General features: G+C 52.8%; 1 protein-coding gene across 3 annotated transcripts in view; it reads right to left on the bottom strand.

The window, feature by feature from the left end:
- Nucleotides 1-15,396, bottom strand: part of LRP1 (LDL receptor related protein 1) — an 83,873-nt gene that overhangs the window by 46,218 nt on the left and 22,259 nt on the right. For all 3 annotated transcript variants that reach the window (XM_015587022.2, XM_006908932.2, XM_025044731.1), the window contains 14 exons: nt 13,391-13,553; nt 13,059-13,281; nt 11,875-12,064; nt 11,244-11,387; nt 9,923-10,159; nt 8,550-8,730; nt 7,239-7,461; nt 6,213-6,414; nt 5,781-5,906; nt 4,082-4,222; nt 3,842-3,967; nt 3,291-3,407; nt 2,762-2,842; nt 587-754 (listed from right to left, as the gene is read on the bottom strand). In XM_015587022.2, the coding sequence (XP_015442508.1) occupies nt 587-754; nt 2,762-2,842; nt 3,291-3,407; nt 3,842-3,967; nt 4,082-4,222; nt 5,781-5,906; nt 6,213-6,414; nt 7,239-7,461; nt 8,550-8,730; nt 9,923-10,159; nt 11,244-11,387; nt 11,875-12,064; nt 13,059-13,281; nt 13,391-13,553 (2,322 nt within the window). The remainder of the gene's footprint in view (nt 1-586; nt 755-2,761; nt 2,843-3,290; nt 3,408-3,841; nt 3,968-4,081; nt 4,223-5,780; nt 5,907-6,212; nt 6,415-7,238; nt 7,462-8,549; nt 8,731-9,922; nt 10,160-11,243; nt 11,388-11,874; nt 12,065-13,058; nt 13,282-13,390; nt 13,554-15,396) is intronic.

Here is a 15,396-nt window from a genome sequence, read left to right as displayed (position 1 = left end):
GCCTTCCAGTGAACTTGGCACTTGCTACCCGCCCAGCTGGGCCTTGGAGGCCTGGGTACGGGGGTCCCTCCCAAAGCTGACCCCTCTCCTTTGTTCTCCACTGTACTCATTCATCCCTACCCTTCTGAGCACCCCATTTCCAAGCTACCAGCTCCCAAACACAAGTCATGTGCCGAGTGCTTTTCGCGTGTGATCTCACTGAACCCCCACATCAGTGCCATGATGCCAGTGCTATTATTATCCCCACTTTGCAGATGGAATGCACAGAGGCCATCGAGATTAAGTAACTTGCTCAAGGCCACTCAGATAGTAAGTTGCAGAGCTAGAGCTCAAACCCAAGGCCATCCAACTGCAAAGACTGCGATCTTTACAGTGTGTAACAATAAGTTGTCAGCAATCTCCCTCTCCCACAGGACTGAAAACTCCTGCAGGATAAGAGCCCTGTCTGGGTTATCTCTGATTCCCAGACGGCAATGACATGCAGTGGAGAGGATGGGTGGGTAGATGGGTGGGTAGGTGACTGAGTGTGGGGTAGCTGAGTGACTGGACAGTCTCATCCCTTCCCCCACTGGCCCCAGGTGCCTACCCTGGTTGGTGCAGTTGGCGTGTGTCTCATCACTGTAGTCCCCGCAGTCATTGTCCCCATCGCAGGTCCAATGCTCAGGGATGCAGCGTCCGCTGTTGCACTTGAACTGGGTGCTAGAACACGAGTGGCTGCAGCCGGCCTCGTCACTGTTGTCCCCACAGTCATTGTCTGGTCGGGGGGAAGGCAAGAAGGGGAGAGGAAAAGAGGGGGTCAGCAAGCAACCTTTTCTGTGACCCCAGCTTGGGGCCCCCACTCCCACCTCCGCATTCCCATCCTCAGCCCACCCCAATCCCCCACTGAGAAAAAAACAAACAGAAAAGACACAGAAACTGCATAGACTGCAGCATGCACCATGGCCCACATCGGGGGAGGGGAGGCAGGGTGGGCTCCAGGAGGGCCATTCCCTGAGTCCCGGGGGGCTGGTGGGGAAGGGGCTACAGGACATGTTCCTTTCCCATCTGGGCAGGGTGTGGGAACAGGACTCTGTTTGCTTTTGGGGAAAGGCAGGGATTTCTCTGGTTTTGGTGCAGCCGGCCGCGTCACTGTTGTCCCCACAGTCATTGTCTGGTCGGGGGGAAGGCAAGAAGGGGAGAAGCAAAGAGGGGGTCAGCAAGCGACCTTTTCTGTGACCCCAGCTTGGGGCCCCCACTCCCACCTCCGCATTCCCATCCTCAGCCCACCCCAATCCCCCACTGAGAAAAAAACAAACAGAAAAGACACAGAAACTGCATAGACTGCAGCATGCACCATGGCCCACATCGGGGGAGGGGAGGCAGGGTGGGCTCCAGGAGGGCCATTCCCTGAGTCCCGGGGGGCTGGTGGGGAAGGGGCTACAGGACATGTTCCTTTCCCATCTGGGCAGGGTGTGGGAACAGGACTGTTTGCTTTTGGGGAAAGGCAGGGATTTCTCTGGTTTTGGAGGGAGAGAGATGGGTGGAGTATAGGTGAGGCTTCTCTGCTTGGGAGGGAAGGGCTTAATTAGGCCCCGCCCTGAGCATGGGCATTGCTGGGCCCCATGTGCTGGGCACCTGTCTATAGCAGGGAAGGGTTGGGAGCCACTTCTGGAAGGCATCTGAGGGAGACTGATTGGCTGTCCTGCTTTCCAGGCCGTGTGGGTGGGGGCTGCCGGACATCCCTCCACACTTTGAATGCTCGCAAAGACTGGGTTTCGGCTCTCCTCCTGTCTCTTTTCCAAACGGACTTGCTTCTCTCACTCTCTCTTCCCGCTCCGTCTTGGTCTTATCCCCACCTCCCTGTCATCTCCTCTCCTCTGAGAGGTTCCCTCTGCCCTCGCTGTTTCTTTCCCTTCCACTGTTTGCTTTCTCTTTCTATCGTCTCCTCTCTCTCTTCTCTCTTTAGCTTTTCTTCACATCCCAGGAGCTCTGGGAAGGGAGCTGCCTGGGGGTCCTGAGAGGTGGCCTGAGGCCAGCTGGGGCTCTGGGGGTGATGGTGCATGTGCTTCTATGCACTGACCGGCAGGCTCAGGACAGGTCTTTTCGTCAGAGCCGTCCCCACAATCCTTCTCTGAAACACAGAAACCGCCAGGGCAACCATTGGCACACGAGACATGGCAAAGATGAGGGGCAACATGGCGCTGACCCAGTCCATTCTCTCACGTTAGCCAGGGCTGGAGCCACTAGTGCAACACGTCACAATACCACACAGACACAACAAGAGCCCTGAGATGGCACACACACAACAATCCACTGGCCCCTGTGGCTCAGGGCTGATATCACCTGGTCCATATCAAATGGTTGGGTGGGACCTGGCTGACCTCCAGGTGGGCTCCTGAGCCTGGAGCTGAAGCCTGGAGGGTGCACCAAGGACCTCAGAAGATGGAAAGTTGGGCACTGGGCTCTCCTTGCTGTGCCCCACCCCTGCCTGATCCTTCTTGCTTATCTCTCCCCAGCCCCAGGGCCAGAAGATGGACAGCTCAGGCCCTGCCTGGGGAGGAATGGTGCAGACAGGCCGTGGGCAGGGTCCCCTCAGTCCACCTTGGTTCCCCCATGGCATTTCTGCTTGTCCTCATTTCTCTCACCCAACTTAGTGGGATGTCAGTGAACGGGAGGGAGGCCCGGGCTTGATTCTAAAACCCCTTTGTCTCCCACCCAGGGCCTGGCTGCAGCTTCCAGGTTTCCTGGGAATCAGGACAGGTGAAGAGAGGCATGCTCTTACCATTGTCACATCGCCAGTTGATGTTGATGCATCTGCCATTGTTGCAGGTAAACTGAGTCAGGGGGAAGCAGGTGGGATAGGCTGTCAGGGAGAAAGTGTAGCTGAGTAGGGCCCTCAAGATTACACAGCATCACAGCACCAAGCAGGTGGGCGTAGGGTCCCTCCTATAAGCAGCAGCCCCTAGCCCGGCCAGACAGGGGAGAGAAGGCTAAGCAGCGATGCCTCAGCCTGAAACTCCTCCCATTCATCCCTACCCCTCTCAGCATCCTTTTTTAAAACTACTAATTACCAAACATGGGCCCTGTGCTGAGTGTTCTTCATGCATGATCTCACTGAGACCCCACATCAATGCTGTGATGTGGGTGCTATTATTACTCCCGCCCCCCCTTTGCAGATGAAATGTACAGAGGCCACAGAGATTAAGTAACTTGTTCGAGGTCACGCAGGTGATAAGTTGCAGGGTCTCTACAGGGCATGTTCTCATGGGTGACCTCCCCACGCCAGCTGATCTTCCTGCTGTCACTCTTACCACACGAGGCTGACTCATCGGAACGGTCCCCACAGTCGTCGTCCAGATCACACGTCCAGGAGATGGGGATGCAGCGGCCACTGGCACAGGAGAACTGGTTGGGTGGGCAGGTGCGAGCTGGTGACAGGGATGGGCATGAGTACTCGCAGTCTTGTTTCCCACTCTTAATTTCCTTTTCTTTTCTATTATTCTCCGCCTATCAGAAAGTTTTCCCCAGGTCTCAAAGCCGTTTCTCTTAGAGAAGTTCAAAACACCTACGTGGTCTTACACAGGCTGCGTCCACCTCATTTGTCGAGGGGTCTCTGGTATCCCCTAAGGAGAAGATCCACCCTGCCTCGCTCATATCTCCCATCTAGAGCTGTGCTCTGTGCCCTGCAGGTTCAGTCCTATAGCCAAGCTCTGTCCTCCTGCTTGGGGCCCATCCTCTCTGCCCCAATGCCCTGCACTCCTTTCCTTTCCCTGAGGCCCCTGTGTCTTCCTGAGCCTGGCTCCTCGTTACCCTGCTTCCTTGACTGAGGGGTGCCCAGTGTGGTCCACCCCCTATTTCACACCTGAACAAGTGGCATTGGACTCATCTTCACTGTTGCCACAGTCATTGTCCCCGTCACAGAGCCAGCGGTTGGGGATGCACCGGTTGTTCTCACACTTGAAGCGGTCCGAGGGGCAGGTGTGCTGATCTGAGGGAACAGGTCAGGGTCAGTGAGAGTGTGGGGCCCCAGTGCTCTGAGAGAGAGCGCCCCACCCGCTGCCCTTCGGGCCCGCTGCCCATCAGAGAGGGCCAGGTGACTCACGGCAGAGTGCCGGGGCCTCATCACTGTTGTCCAGGCAGTCGTTGTCTCCGTCACACTTCCAGCGCTCCTGGATGCAGCGGCTGTTGGCACAGGCAAACTCGCCCGGCTGGCACTGGGGTGGGGGCACGTAGGATGGGTTTGCTGTGGGCACCACAAGTGTGTGAGGGGGACAGTCAGACTGAGGTCATAGGACAGGTGCTCCATGTGCTTGTTTTATTATTTAAACATAATATATACAGAGGCTCATTTTCCCTAGTGCATACTTCTTCACAAACAAATTATCTGGATGGAAACCACAATTTTATCTTGGGCCACAAGGGTGTTGTTTATTCTAATACGTCCTACACTTCAGTGTGGCCTGAGAATCAGCAGCTTCTAAGAAAGTGCAGAGCATCTCCCACCATGATTTTGTCCCCCGCACTGAGGAGACTGCTCTTCACCCGTCCCTGCCATCTCCATGAACTGCCCTTCGGAGGGCATCTCTGGAACCCTCAGGGCACTGCCCTGGTCCCTGGATTTCTTTCTTTACAGCTACATCATCTCTACACGCAGGAGTGAAAACAGCCCCCAGAACTCTTCTGGCTCCCCCAGCACTCACACCTACCACCATCGTCTGCCTTGGGCTATAGCAGTAAAGTCACTGCGCATTTCGTGTTTGCGTGGCAACCTGAAGAAACGCAGGACCCCCACATCGGCCCTTGTCCCCGGATACTATACGTCTCTGCATTCCCTTTCCGACCCACCTCTCATCACCACTCTACTCCCTGAACCTTCTTGTGGGCCCCATGGGTAGCTACTTTCTCTCTCACAGCCCATGGACCATTGGGCCTGGAGATTGGTGTGTGTCCACCTTGCTTCTCACTACTGCTGAGTAATTTATAGGATGTTTACTAAGTAAAAATATTTCAGCCATTAAAAGTTCTGCTTATGTATTCATGACATACCATCAACTGACAAAAGCAGGAACAGAACAGTAGGTACGGCACAATTCCACTTAAGTAAAGGTAAACGTGTAGAGAAATGTTTGGGAGGGGGGTCTGCCAAATGTAACAGTGGTATCTATGGGTGTTGAGATTTGGGGTGACTTGTACTTTCTCCTTATATTTTTCTACAATGTTTACTTATTTGTTTTTACAATGAGCATGACCTACATTTATTTTTTAAATGAGGCTATTTAAAATAATGTAATAATAACACAGAAAATGCCATGAAACATATGAGCTCAAAAGGGCAGAAGATATTTCCTATATAGTATGATTACAACTATATAAAAACCAACCGTATAACACATCCAATGAAAATAGGATGGTATTTGATTTATCACAATGCTAACAACATAGCGCTGTTCATCAGAGGGATTTGGGCTTTTTTTCCTCTTCTCTAATTTTCAATACTTAGAACTATTGTTATATTATTTTAATAATGGAGAAATAAATGTAGAAGAAGAATATCTTCTTTCTAAACCTGTCCTGCCCATCACTCGGTTTCTCTTAATCTTTGTGCCTTCTCAAACCCCTCCCATCCTTTAATCCTCCCGAATCACCCCCTTCCGGTCTCCAGAGCCTTCTCTCACCCCATCACTGACCTACCGTTGCCCCCACAGGGCCCTCTTTGCCTCCTTCATCTCTGTTTGGACCCTGTGGCCTCTTCCTATTGGGGTTTGCTTCCCCACCTCCCACCCCAGCTGGACCCCTCATACCCAAGCAAGTGACACCGTCTGTGTCTAACACCTGGTCCTCAGCGCAGGCACACTGGCGGCTCCCAGGGGTGGCCAGGCACAGGCTACTGCAGCCACCATTGTTCACCCGGCATTTGTTGGTACCCACTGTGAAGGAGGACCACAAAGAGGGGTCAGGGGAGGACAGGAGATGGAGGGGAGGTAGGAGGATAGGGGAGGAGACACATTAAAGAGAGGAAACATTGAGAGGACCATGAATATATTGATAAAGAGGGGACACAGGCATGGGGCAGGGAGGGAGGGAATACAGAGTCAAATTGGATCGGGGGCCTCTCTTCTCAAGAACCTCAAAAGTCAGAGTCTAGGATCCCTGGGCAGTGCCTTCGCCTCCCAGGGGAGCCTCACCCCCCATCTAGGTCCCACTCTACCACCAGCCCCAGGCCCAGGGTGTACCTTGCTGCTGCTGGGCATCATACATGCGGATCTCAAAGATGGGGGGCCTCTCGCTACGCAGAAGGGTCACAGTGGGGGGTGCACCTCCTGTGCCCCGTTCCAAGCGGTAGACACTGCCACTTCGGTACTCAGTCCAGAAGAGGTAGTTGCCATGGTGACACAGACCAAAGGCATGGTTAAGCTCAGGACCCTCATACACAATCTAGAAATGGAAGGGAGGTTACTAAGGAACTGGAGACACACGGGGGGGCCTGAAGAAGGCCCCAAGGGATTGCTGTTTTGTGCCCTCAGTTATTCGTGGCCTGGGTGTGGGTGTTGTTTCCTCCATTAGGCTGGGAGCCCCTGAGGGTGATAGCTTTGCAGAGTGAGGTACCAGACCCTGAATCCAGCAGGAGGCTGATGGCAAACTTGACCACACCTTTTTTCTTGGGCCCATTAATTCATCTGCATCTCTCCAACACGCACATGCGCACAAATACCACACATATACACAAAGTATTGAGCAGAGAGCCATTCATGTCCTCATCCAACAAACATTTGCCAGGATTTATTAAAGGCCAACCTGTGGCAGGCACCAAGAAATGAAAAAGACATGGTTTCTGCCCTGGAGCTGCCTATTGTCTGCATACACAGTAATCCAAGGCAGAAGGGGGACTGGAGACAACATCCTAGAGGAGGTGACCCCTGAACAGTGAGCCAGGTGAAGAGGAGCTGAGGTGGGGACAGAAAGAACTGCATGAGTAACACGGAGGGCAGCACCTCAAGATGAGCACTGAGAATTACAAGCTGTGGTCAAGCCTGCAGACAACACGAGCAGTCACAGACACACTCTAGTAGAGGCAAACCTCTAACAACACAAAAGACACATAAGCACACAGATGTACACATCCATAGGGACACAGGTAGCCCACAGGCCTGAATATACACAGATGCCCACACATTCACACACACAGAGTCTCGTCCACATGCAAACGTGGTGCAGCAATACACACGTGAACACTCACACACAGGTGCACGCCTGCCCACCTTCCGATCTGTGCCATTGAGCAGTACGGTCTCGATGCGGTCGTAGAAGGCATCCACCCAGTAGAGACGCCCGGCTGGGATGTCCAGGCTCAGCCCATTGGGCCACAGTACTGTCTTGGAGGTGACAAAGATGTCTCGGTGTGAGCCATCCATCCAGGCCCTCTCCAGCCGCCCTCTCCGACTGTCCTTGGGGTCTTCCTCCCAGTCTGTCCAGTACATCCACCTGTGGGCAGAAACTGGTCAGCACCACATAGGCCACCTCTGCCATCACCAGCCTCCCTGTGATCCCAATTCATGTGTGCTGCCCCAGAGCTCCTCACAGGAGTCTCCCTGCCCTGTTCAACTCTGGCCCACACATCTCATTCATTCATTCCACCATTCAACAAATATTTGATGAGGGCCTACTGCAAGTTGGGCATAGTCTGGCAGTTGGGGACCCAGCGGAGACCACGGCAGCTAAAGCCCCTGCTTTCCTGGAGCTCACGTCAAATCCAGGAGAAAGACAAAAAACAAGTCAACCAAGAAGCTCATACACATCACAGAGTGATAAAAGCCCGGAAGGACACGAAGCAGGTGATGGCATGGAGAGTGACCGGGCAGCAGGTGGGGAGGCCTCTCTGAGGAGGTGGTATTTGAGCCGAGATGTGAATGCTGAGAAGGAGCTAGATCTGCAAATACCTGGAAGTGCCAGGCAGAGAAACTCTAAGGGCAGAAAACTAAGGCAGGAAGAGCTGCGGTGTCTATATGAGACACAGAGAGGGGGCAGTGGGGATAGAAATACCAAGGGCGGAAAGTAAGGTACAGATGAGGTCAAATAAGCTGCAGGCAGACCTCCATAGGACGCCATGCCTTTAAGGACAAGGGAGCCAACAGAGGGCTCCGAGCTGGGAGTGACAGGTTTGGATTTCCATGTATGTGTTTAAAGCATCAGTCCTTGACTTTTTTGGCAACCGGGACAGGTGCTTCTATGAGAATCTAACGTGGAGCTGAGGTGGTGATGCCGGTGCTGGGGAACGACTGCAAGTACAGATGGAGCTTCGCTCACTTGCCCGCCGCTCACCTCCTGCTGTGCAGCCTGCTTCCTAACAGGCCACAGACCGGTACCGGTCCACGGCCCAGGGGCTGGGGACCTCTGGTTTAAGGAATCACTCCCATTTCCATGAAGACAGGGATACCTTCTTCTCTTTCAGCCTCTGTTCTTGCCTAAGCGTCCCACTAGGCTGCCTTTCCCTGTTCATGCTGTCTCCTCTCCCACGTCTGAGACCCACAGGATGCCCAGCCTACCCACCCCGAGTCCCTGAAAAGACTCACCCATTGAGTGGATCCACCACAATAGCCCTGGGATGTGTCATTTTGCCCTCTATTAAGGTCTTGCGGGTCTGAGCAGCTTTCTCCAGCCTGGCCACACTGATGGTCTTCTTGGGCCCATCATCCGTCCAGTACAAATTGTCCCCCATCCAGTCCACAGCCACACCCTCCACATTGTGGATGCCTTTGGAGAGTGAAGGGGGCAAAGATGGGGAGACTCAGAGGAAGCTCAAAACTGCCTGCTTCTGACCCTTAGGATGGGGGTACCTTTAAGTAACTTGGATAGCAGGAAAGGCAGGGAGACTTTCGTGCCCAAGACGGTGGGTAGGATGGGGATGGGAGGTTGGAGGAACTGGAAGATCATTTGCGTTGCCATACCTATGTTGATGCATACAGCCTCTCAAAACTGCATATGGCAGCCAGCACACCTACGTGGCAGATGTGGGCTCTCATGAGAGGACGTGTCTGGGCCTGAGCTGGGTAGACAGCGGAAGCAGTGTGCTCTGGGCATAAGTGTGACGCCATGTCCCCAGACTAAAAGTCCTGAGCTAACAAAATGAATAAATTAGGAAGTGATTTTTCACTTAGCTAAAGGCTTCATCTCCAGTGTCCTTTAAATAGCAGTTCCCCTGGTATAGGGAACCCCAATCTTTTCCTGATGAAGAGTAACTTTTGATTTCCCTAAAGTCTTATGATTGCTGACTACAGAGGTTCTCTGACCTGCAGTGGGGGGTGGGAAGCAGAGCAAAGAGCGATAACTGGTGTCAGCCAGACTGATTAGTTAGGATGCCCTACCCTGGGGCCTGAGTGTAAGTTTGGGAATTCCTAACACCAGCAGGGAAGGAGCAGAGCTCAGCTCAGGGCTTCCACGCAGACAGATACTCAGAAGACAATGCACTATTGACCTGCATGAGCAGCTCAGAGGCAAAACTGGATTCAATTCACAAAACACAATTTTCTTGGGACATGTAAGCACGTTTTTGGCAGCCATGTGTGTACATGGGTGTTGGTGTGGCTGCTCTGACTCAAGGCCTCAGGCCTCTCCTGGGCTGTGTGCTGTGTGCAGCTCCAGGGCTCAGAGCCAATGGCCGAGAGACCCTAAGTTTTCCCAAGGGCTGGCAAGGACAGCCCACACTGCTTAATCCATCCATACTCCTGCCTCTTGTCAGCTCAGCCAAGAAGGAGGTCACACAGGGGTCAATCTGTCATCCCCTCATCTCCATGCCAACCAACCCAGCCAGCCAGTCAGCGGAAGACTCTCCATGCTGAGAGGGCACCGGGAAAGAGATGCCGAGGCCCCAAATCACTTCCCATCCTGGGTGGGCCACGTCCCTTGGGAGTCCTATCCACACGTCTCCCATTTCTGGGGCCCTTACCGTCCTTTAAGATGGTCTCCCGCTCAGTGCCATCAATCTTCTGGCGGCCAATGAGGTAGCTGGTGGTGTCGGCAAAATAGATGAAGCCAGTCTCAGCATGGAAGTCCAGGGCCCGGGGGTTCATGAGGTTCTCAATGGGGATCATGTGCTCATCTGGGACCTTGGCTCCCATATCCATGCCCCGGATGATGCCTGGCCGGCCCTTGCCATACACAAGGAACAACTCGTGTTCCGGCTCTAGGGCAGGCACAAACAGAGGCACAAAGTCGAACACACATAAATGTGCACACACACACACACACACACGACTGCCACCCAGCCTCGGGGTCCGCGGCCCAAGCAGCTGCAATGCTCCAGCTATACTGGGTCAGGGACATGGCAGTAGCAAGGGCTCTGGGTCACATGGACAGACACACAAACATGTAAGGCTCAGGGGACAATGCTTTGAGGATTTTAACCTTTTAGGGGTGTGAAATGAGGCAAGGATAGCAAGTAGCATGTGTTCAGTTAAGTGCACACTGCTCAGTAGTGAAATTAGTGGCACCTTCAACATATGTTGGGGTCTGATCACTTTTTGCCACTTCCTCTGCTAGCATCCTAATCTAAGCCACATCACTTCTTGCCTACACCACAGCAATAGCCTCCTGCCACTTCCCTGCTACCTCCACCCAGAAGCCAGGGCGATCTTTTTACACATGTAAATCAGATAATGTCACTTCTGCACTTGAAAGTCGCCAGGCTCACATTGGCCCAGGGCCTGGCATTGTTGATATCCTCTGCCAGAAATGTTCCTCCTTCAGGTAGTTACACGATTCACCTCCTCACTTCACAGAGCGCAGCTCCAATTTCATCTCTGCAGAGAAGCCTTTCCTGACCACTCTATCTAAACTAGAGCCCTCCCTGTCATCGCTGACTCCATTTATTTTCTTCCTAACACCTACCACCACCTGAGGTTATATTTATTTGTTTGTCTGTCTCCCCTGCCAGACTATAAGCCCCTGGAGGCTAGAGATGATATCTATCCGTTCACTGCTGTTCAGCAACTCATAGCACATGCTCACTACTTACTTGTTGAAAGAATGAATGAGTGAAGGAATCAATAAATAAATTGGCCAGTTCATAGTCTTCTATAGAGTTTGACTGGGATAGCTGGGAAAGCCCTGTTCTCAGATGTGGGTTCAAGTTTTGTCTTCGCTCCTTACTAGTGGTGAAACTTTATTTCTCTGCATCTCAGACAGAAGTGACCAGGCTGTGGGGAGGCAGATAAGGACTCCCTCCCACCCCATCTCAGCAGGCATGCACACCCTGCCCTATCACTCACTCTTGCACGACTTTCCATCACTGCCCAGGCTGAAGCCGGAGCGGCAGCGGCAGGTCCGCGCCTTGTGGCTGTTGGCCAGCAGGCAGATGTCAGAGCAGCCACCCGGCTTTCCATACTGGTCATTCTCACAGGCATGGCTCCTCACTGGGGGCAAGGTGGAGAGCTTGGTCAGGGCTGGTCAGGACCCCTCACAGCCCCCGTGCCCAGGCCTTGAGAAGGCTTCCTGAAGTTTGCCCACACTTCCTCTTGCTCTGGTCTCTGTGCCTGTTGCCCCATTTGAGGATCTAGAAGCCACAGGTCTGGAACTCCTCTGGCCTACCACAACCTAGTCTTCAGATTCAGGTGGGGGCTGTGGTGGTCAAGGGAGAGTCCCTCAGTTGCCCATGGCCATGTGCTTCTCCTCTAAACCAGCCATGGCACTGGGAGAAGCACTTTATGTCCTTAGCAGCAGAGGGGAAGAGGCTCCCTGGTGGTGGGATCTGGAGGCTAAGGAGCAGGAAGGGGCTGGTGGGGACCTGAGGGGGCCAGGAGACACAGTCTGGGGTGGATGGTTAGGAGGATCAATCATGAGACAAGAGAATCAGGGGTTCCCATGGGAGGGTTCCTGGAGGGGCTGTGGAGCCTTGCTCACCCCGGGGCTGACGCCGCTGGTGGTAGATATGGAGAGCGCCACCCTTGTCTACACGAGTGACGACCTGGTAGTCGGTGCTGTTGAAGCGGTTCACGCGGATCACACTGGTCTTCTGCTGGGCGTTGGCATTGTCCGAGTTGGTGGCGTAGAGATAATTCTCAAACACGGTCAGGCCATACAGATGCTCGATCTGAGATGGGCAGGCAGGAATGACACAAGACAAGGAGATCTTCCCTCTGCCCCTAGAGAAACCCCTCAGCTTCCCATTCAAACTTCATTATTGGCATTCCCAAATTCCTTCCACAGTGGTCTAGCTCCATACTTTAGTCTTTTCTCCTCTGCTGGACTACTCTGTTCTTGAGATCTTTGCTTGTCAAAATCCCACTCAGAACATCCTTCTCAGAGCATCTCTTCAAAGAGCTTCTGGAATCTTCTAACCAGAGATAGGTCTCTCTTTCCACACTCCACCTCTCTGGCTGTTTTCCTCTGTCTGGGGATTTGTGCACTGACTCTGCTCACTCTGCTCAAACCCTTTGGGGGCAGGAACCACGTTCTCCACACAATCAGGCATATAGTAGATGATAGCATGACTTTGGACTAAATTGGAGTTGGGCCCTAAACTGTCCACAGAGAACGTTCTTAGCCTAACTCCAGCCCCCAGCTTTGGGAAGGCTGAGAGGACTGATCGCCCCTAAGCAAGCCCTGTAATGACCTTCACTACCCACAGAATTTATCTAAGGTAACTGACATTCCCAGTTTGTCCAAGACTAATGGGTTTGCTGGTTTGTGGGACTTACTGGGCTAATGCCAAGATACTCCCAGGCAAACCAGGATGGATGGTCACCCTAATTATCCCAGAGTAGAGGTGCTATCTCTGAGCCGGCAGGGCTTTTAGACTAGGTTCAAAGGCTACTTCCCAGCTATGTAACCTTAGGCAAATCACTTAACCTCTTGAACCCTACTTTTTGGAACTGGGTCACTTGTTTGTTCATTTTCCAGGGGTTACTCTAAGGATCAAATGAGAAAAGGGAAGTAAAAAGTGTCTCTAAAATGACTGCTCCCATCAGAGTAGAAGCCATACCCTGTCCTTTTCCCAAAGTGCTCATGATCCCCCTCCTCCCCACCAGAGGGCTCAGGGCCACCACACTCCATATAGTCCTCCCTCAACTGCTCCCCATCCTCACCAGGATGCCCTGGATGATGGTCTGCCGGCCTTTGCCCTCGTAGTCTACCACCTCAATGTAGTCCAGGTAGGCATCAGCCCAGTAGACAAGGCGGCTGACCAGGTCCAGTGTGATGCCATGAGGAAACACAATCTTGCTATCGACTAGCTTGGTGCGGTTCTGCCCATCCATGTCGCAGCGCTCCACTTTTGGGATCTGCCCGTAGTCAGTGAAAAACACTTTCCTGTGGGCAGATGGCACATCAAAAGAGTTCTGGACACCGGGCACCTATCTTTCCATTGTAGCTTCTACCTTCCCACTTCTAGGGCAGAGCCCCTGCCTGCCCCTCTCACCCCATTGTAGGATCCAGTGCAATGCCCTTGGGGTTGTAGAGCTCCAGGTCTAGCAAAGTGACACACGTGTCCCCGTTTCGGTTGCAGACAAAGATCCTATCATCGATGTCATCCACAAAGTAGAAGTTACCCGTCAGCCAGTCGATGGCCATCTGCTCCACGTCTGGAGAGTATGAATAAAAGAGCCCTGAGGGGAGGTCCTCCCACAGACACGCCTACCCTTTGCTGGTGCAGAACCCACTGCTGGAAGCCCACTTCCTTTGGGCCGCCCTCCGTCACCATCCAGGTAACAGCCGTCTCTCTTCCCTGTGCCCCTATGGGAGTTACCAGCAGTGGCACATTTTGCCTTATGATCTTCGCCATCTTTCCAACTATCCGGTTTCTCCAAGGAGAAGCCCCTGAGTATCCTCCCCCACAGCCCCACTCTCTCCATGCTGAGTCAGGGTCGGCACACAGGGCACTGGGTAAATGTTGGCTGCTTGACTGACACACTTCCCTAACTCCAGCCCCTCCTTGAACAGGTCCATCTTTTTAGGGTCCCAAAAGGTAGTAAGGACAGGTCTGCTAGCTCATTCTAGTTTTTTTTTTTTTTTTTAATGTGCTTTTACTTGAGATAAAAGTACTTAGGCTAACTAAAACATCACACGTCTTTGCTTTTGGCTGGACTTTCATCAACTTTATATGGTAAGTCAAGTTATCTCATGCTAGCCAGAGCACTAACTGGAAGCTGTATATGTTGAGTGACTTAGAAATGGAAAAGCAAGGCACTCATTGATAAATCCAATCTGAGAGGAAAAAAAAAAAAAAGAGTCAAAATATGGGGCCCATATGGATAGAAAAGAAAAGGCCATGGTGACAAAGGGTTGGATCTAATGACATGGTCAAACTTCCTCTACTCACCTCCATCCCCCTGTTTCTTCAATATCTTTATTGCTTAGTTTCCTCATATGAGGAAAAGTGGGAAGAGATAAGATATAGGGCCAGAGGAGAAAGTGCATAAGAGAAGGACCATCAAAGGACTTCAAAGGTAAACTGAGGCATGGCTCAGAAAGAGGGGGAGTTTCCCAAGGGTGGGGGTGGGGGAGGAGGGTGGAGATCAAGTGCCATAATCGATGTACGCCATGGACCTGAAGGAGATGTGAGAGGACAAGAAGGGCCCAAGAGAGTAGGGGTGGGATGAAGTTAGGAGGAAGTCTAGGAGGCGGGAAGTCTGGGGACAGGGACCCCTGCCAATCTCCTCTGGGCCTCTCTTCTCTAGGATCCACTCGCTACCTCCTCCAACTACTACTACTCAAGGTGATGTCTCTTGCAAACTGAGAAATTTTCAAGACAGTGACTCCCTGGGACCCCCGCCTCGTACTACACCTCTACCGATTTCCTCAACAGGGAAAAAAGCCTCTGGATGACCTGCCTTTGGCTGAAACTCACTCCCCACTACCCACACTTAACATAATGGGGATTATTCTGCCCCCACGCAGCTATAGGTATGATGACTGGGCATTCGGCTCAACCTCTCCCTAATCCTTTTCCTCCCCACAGGGACTCAGGGGCTGTTTCCTAACACCGGGTGGGGGTGGGGGGCAAAGAGAACAGGAACATGGCTCCCAAGGAACTTGGCTGAGTCTTGACACTGACTCACGGTCACAGGACCTAGGCTGGGGGGGCAGGGAGAGCCAATTTGAGGCTCTCATCAAACTAATTTCCTCATCGGGTCCCCCGCATTGAATCCCATTCCAAGGTGATTGGAAAAAGGTCACAAGGATGAGTTATCCCTGTAAGTGCTGATGCACCCCCGAACCCAGCCACTCTCTCCTCTGGGCCCTGGTACTGACAGGTTGGAGAGAGGAGGCAGAGCAGCCTGGGGATATGGGTCCCCAGTTGAGTAGGAAGAGGGCCCAGGGCAGGGGTAAGGCGATCAAAATGCCTCACACACTGTTACCACAGAGAAAACAGATTAAAATGAATGCTGCTGGGCTGCCTCCAGAGGAAGCCAAAGTCCCAAAGGC

Source organism: Pteropus alecto, unplaced genomic scaffold (assembly GCF_000325575.1).
Source record: "Pteropus alecto unplaced genomic scaffold, ASM32557v1 scaffold433, whole genome shotgun sequence".
Lineage (NCBI taxonomy): Eukaryota > Metazoa > Chordata > Mammalia > Chiroptera > Pteropodidae > Pteropus > Pteropus alecto.
The sequence above is the reverse complement of the archived record's forward strand: the minus strand, read 5'-3'. Positions and strand labels throughout refer to the sequence as shown.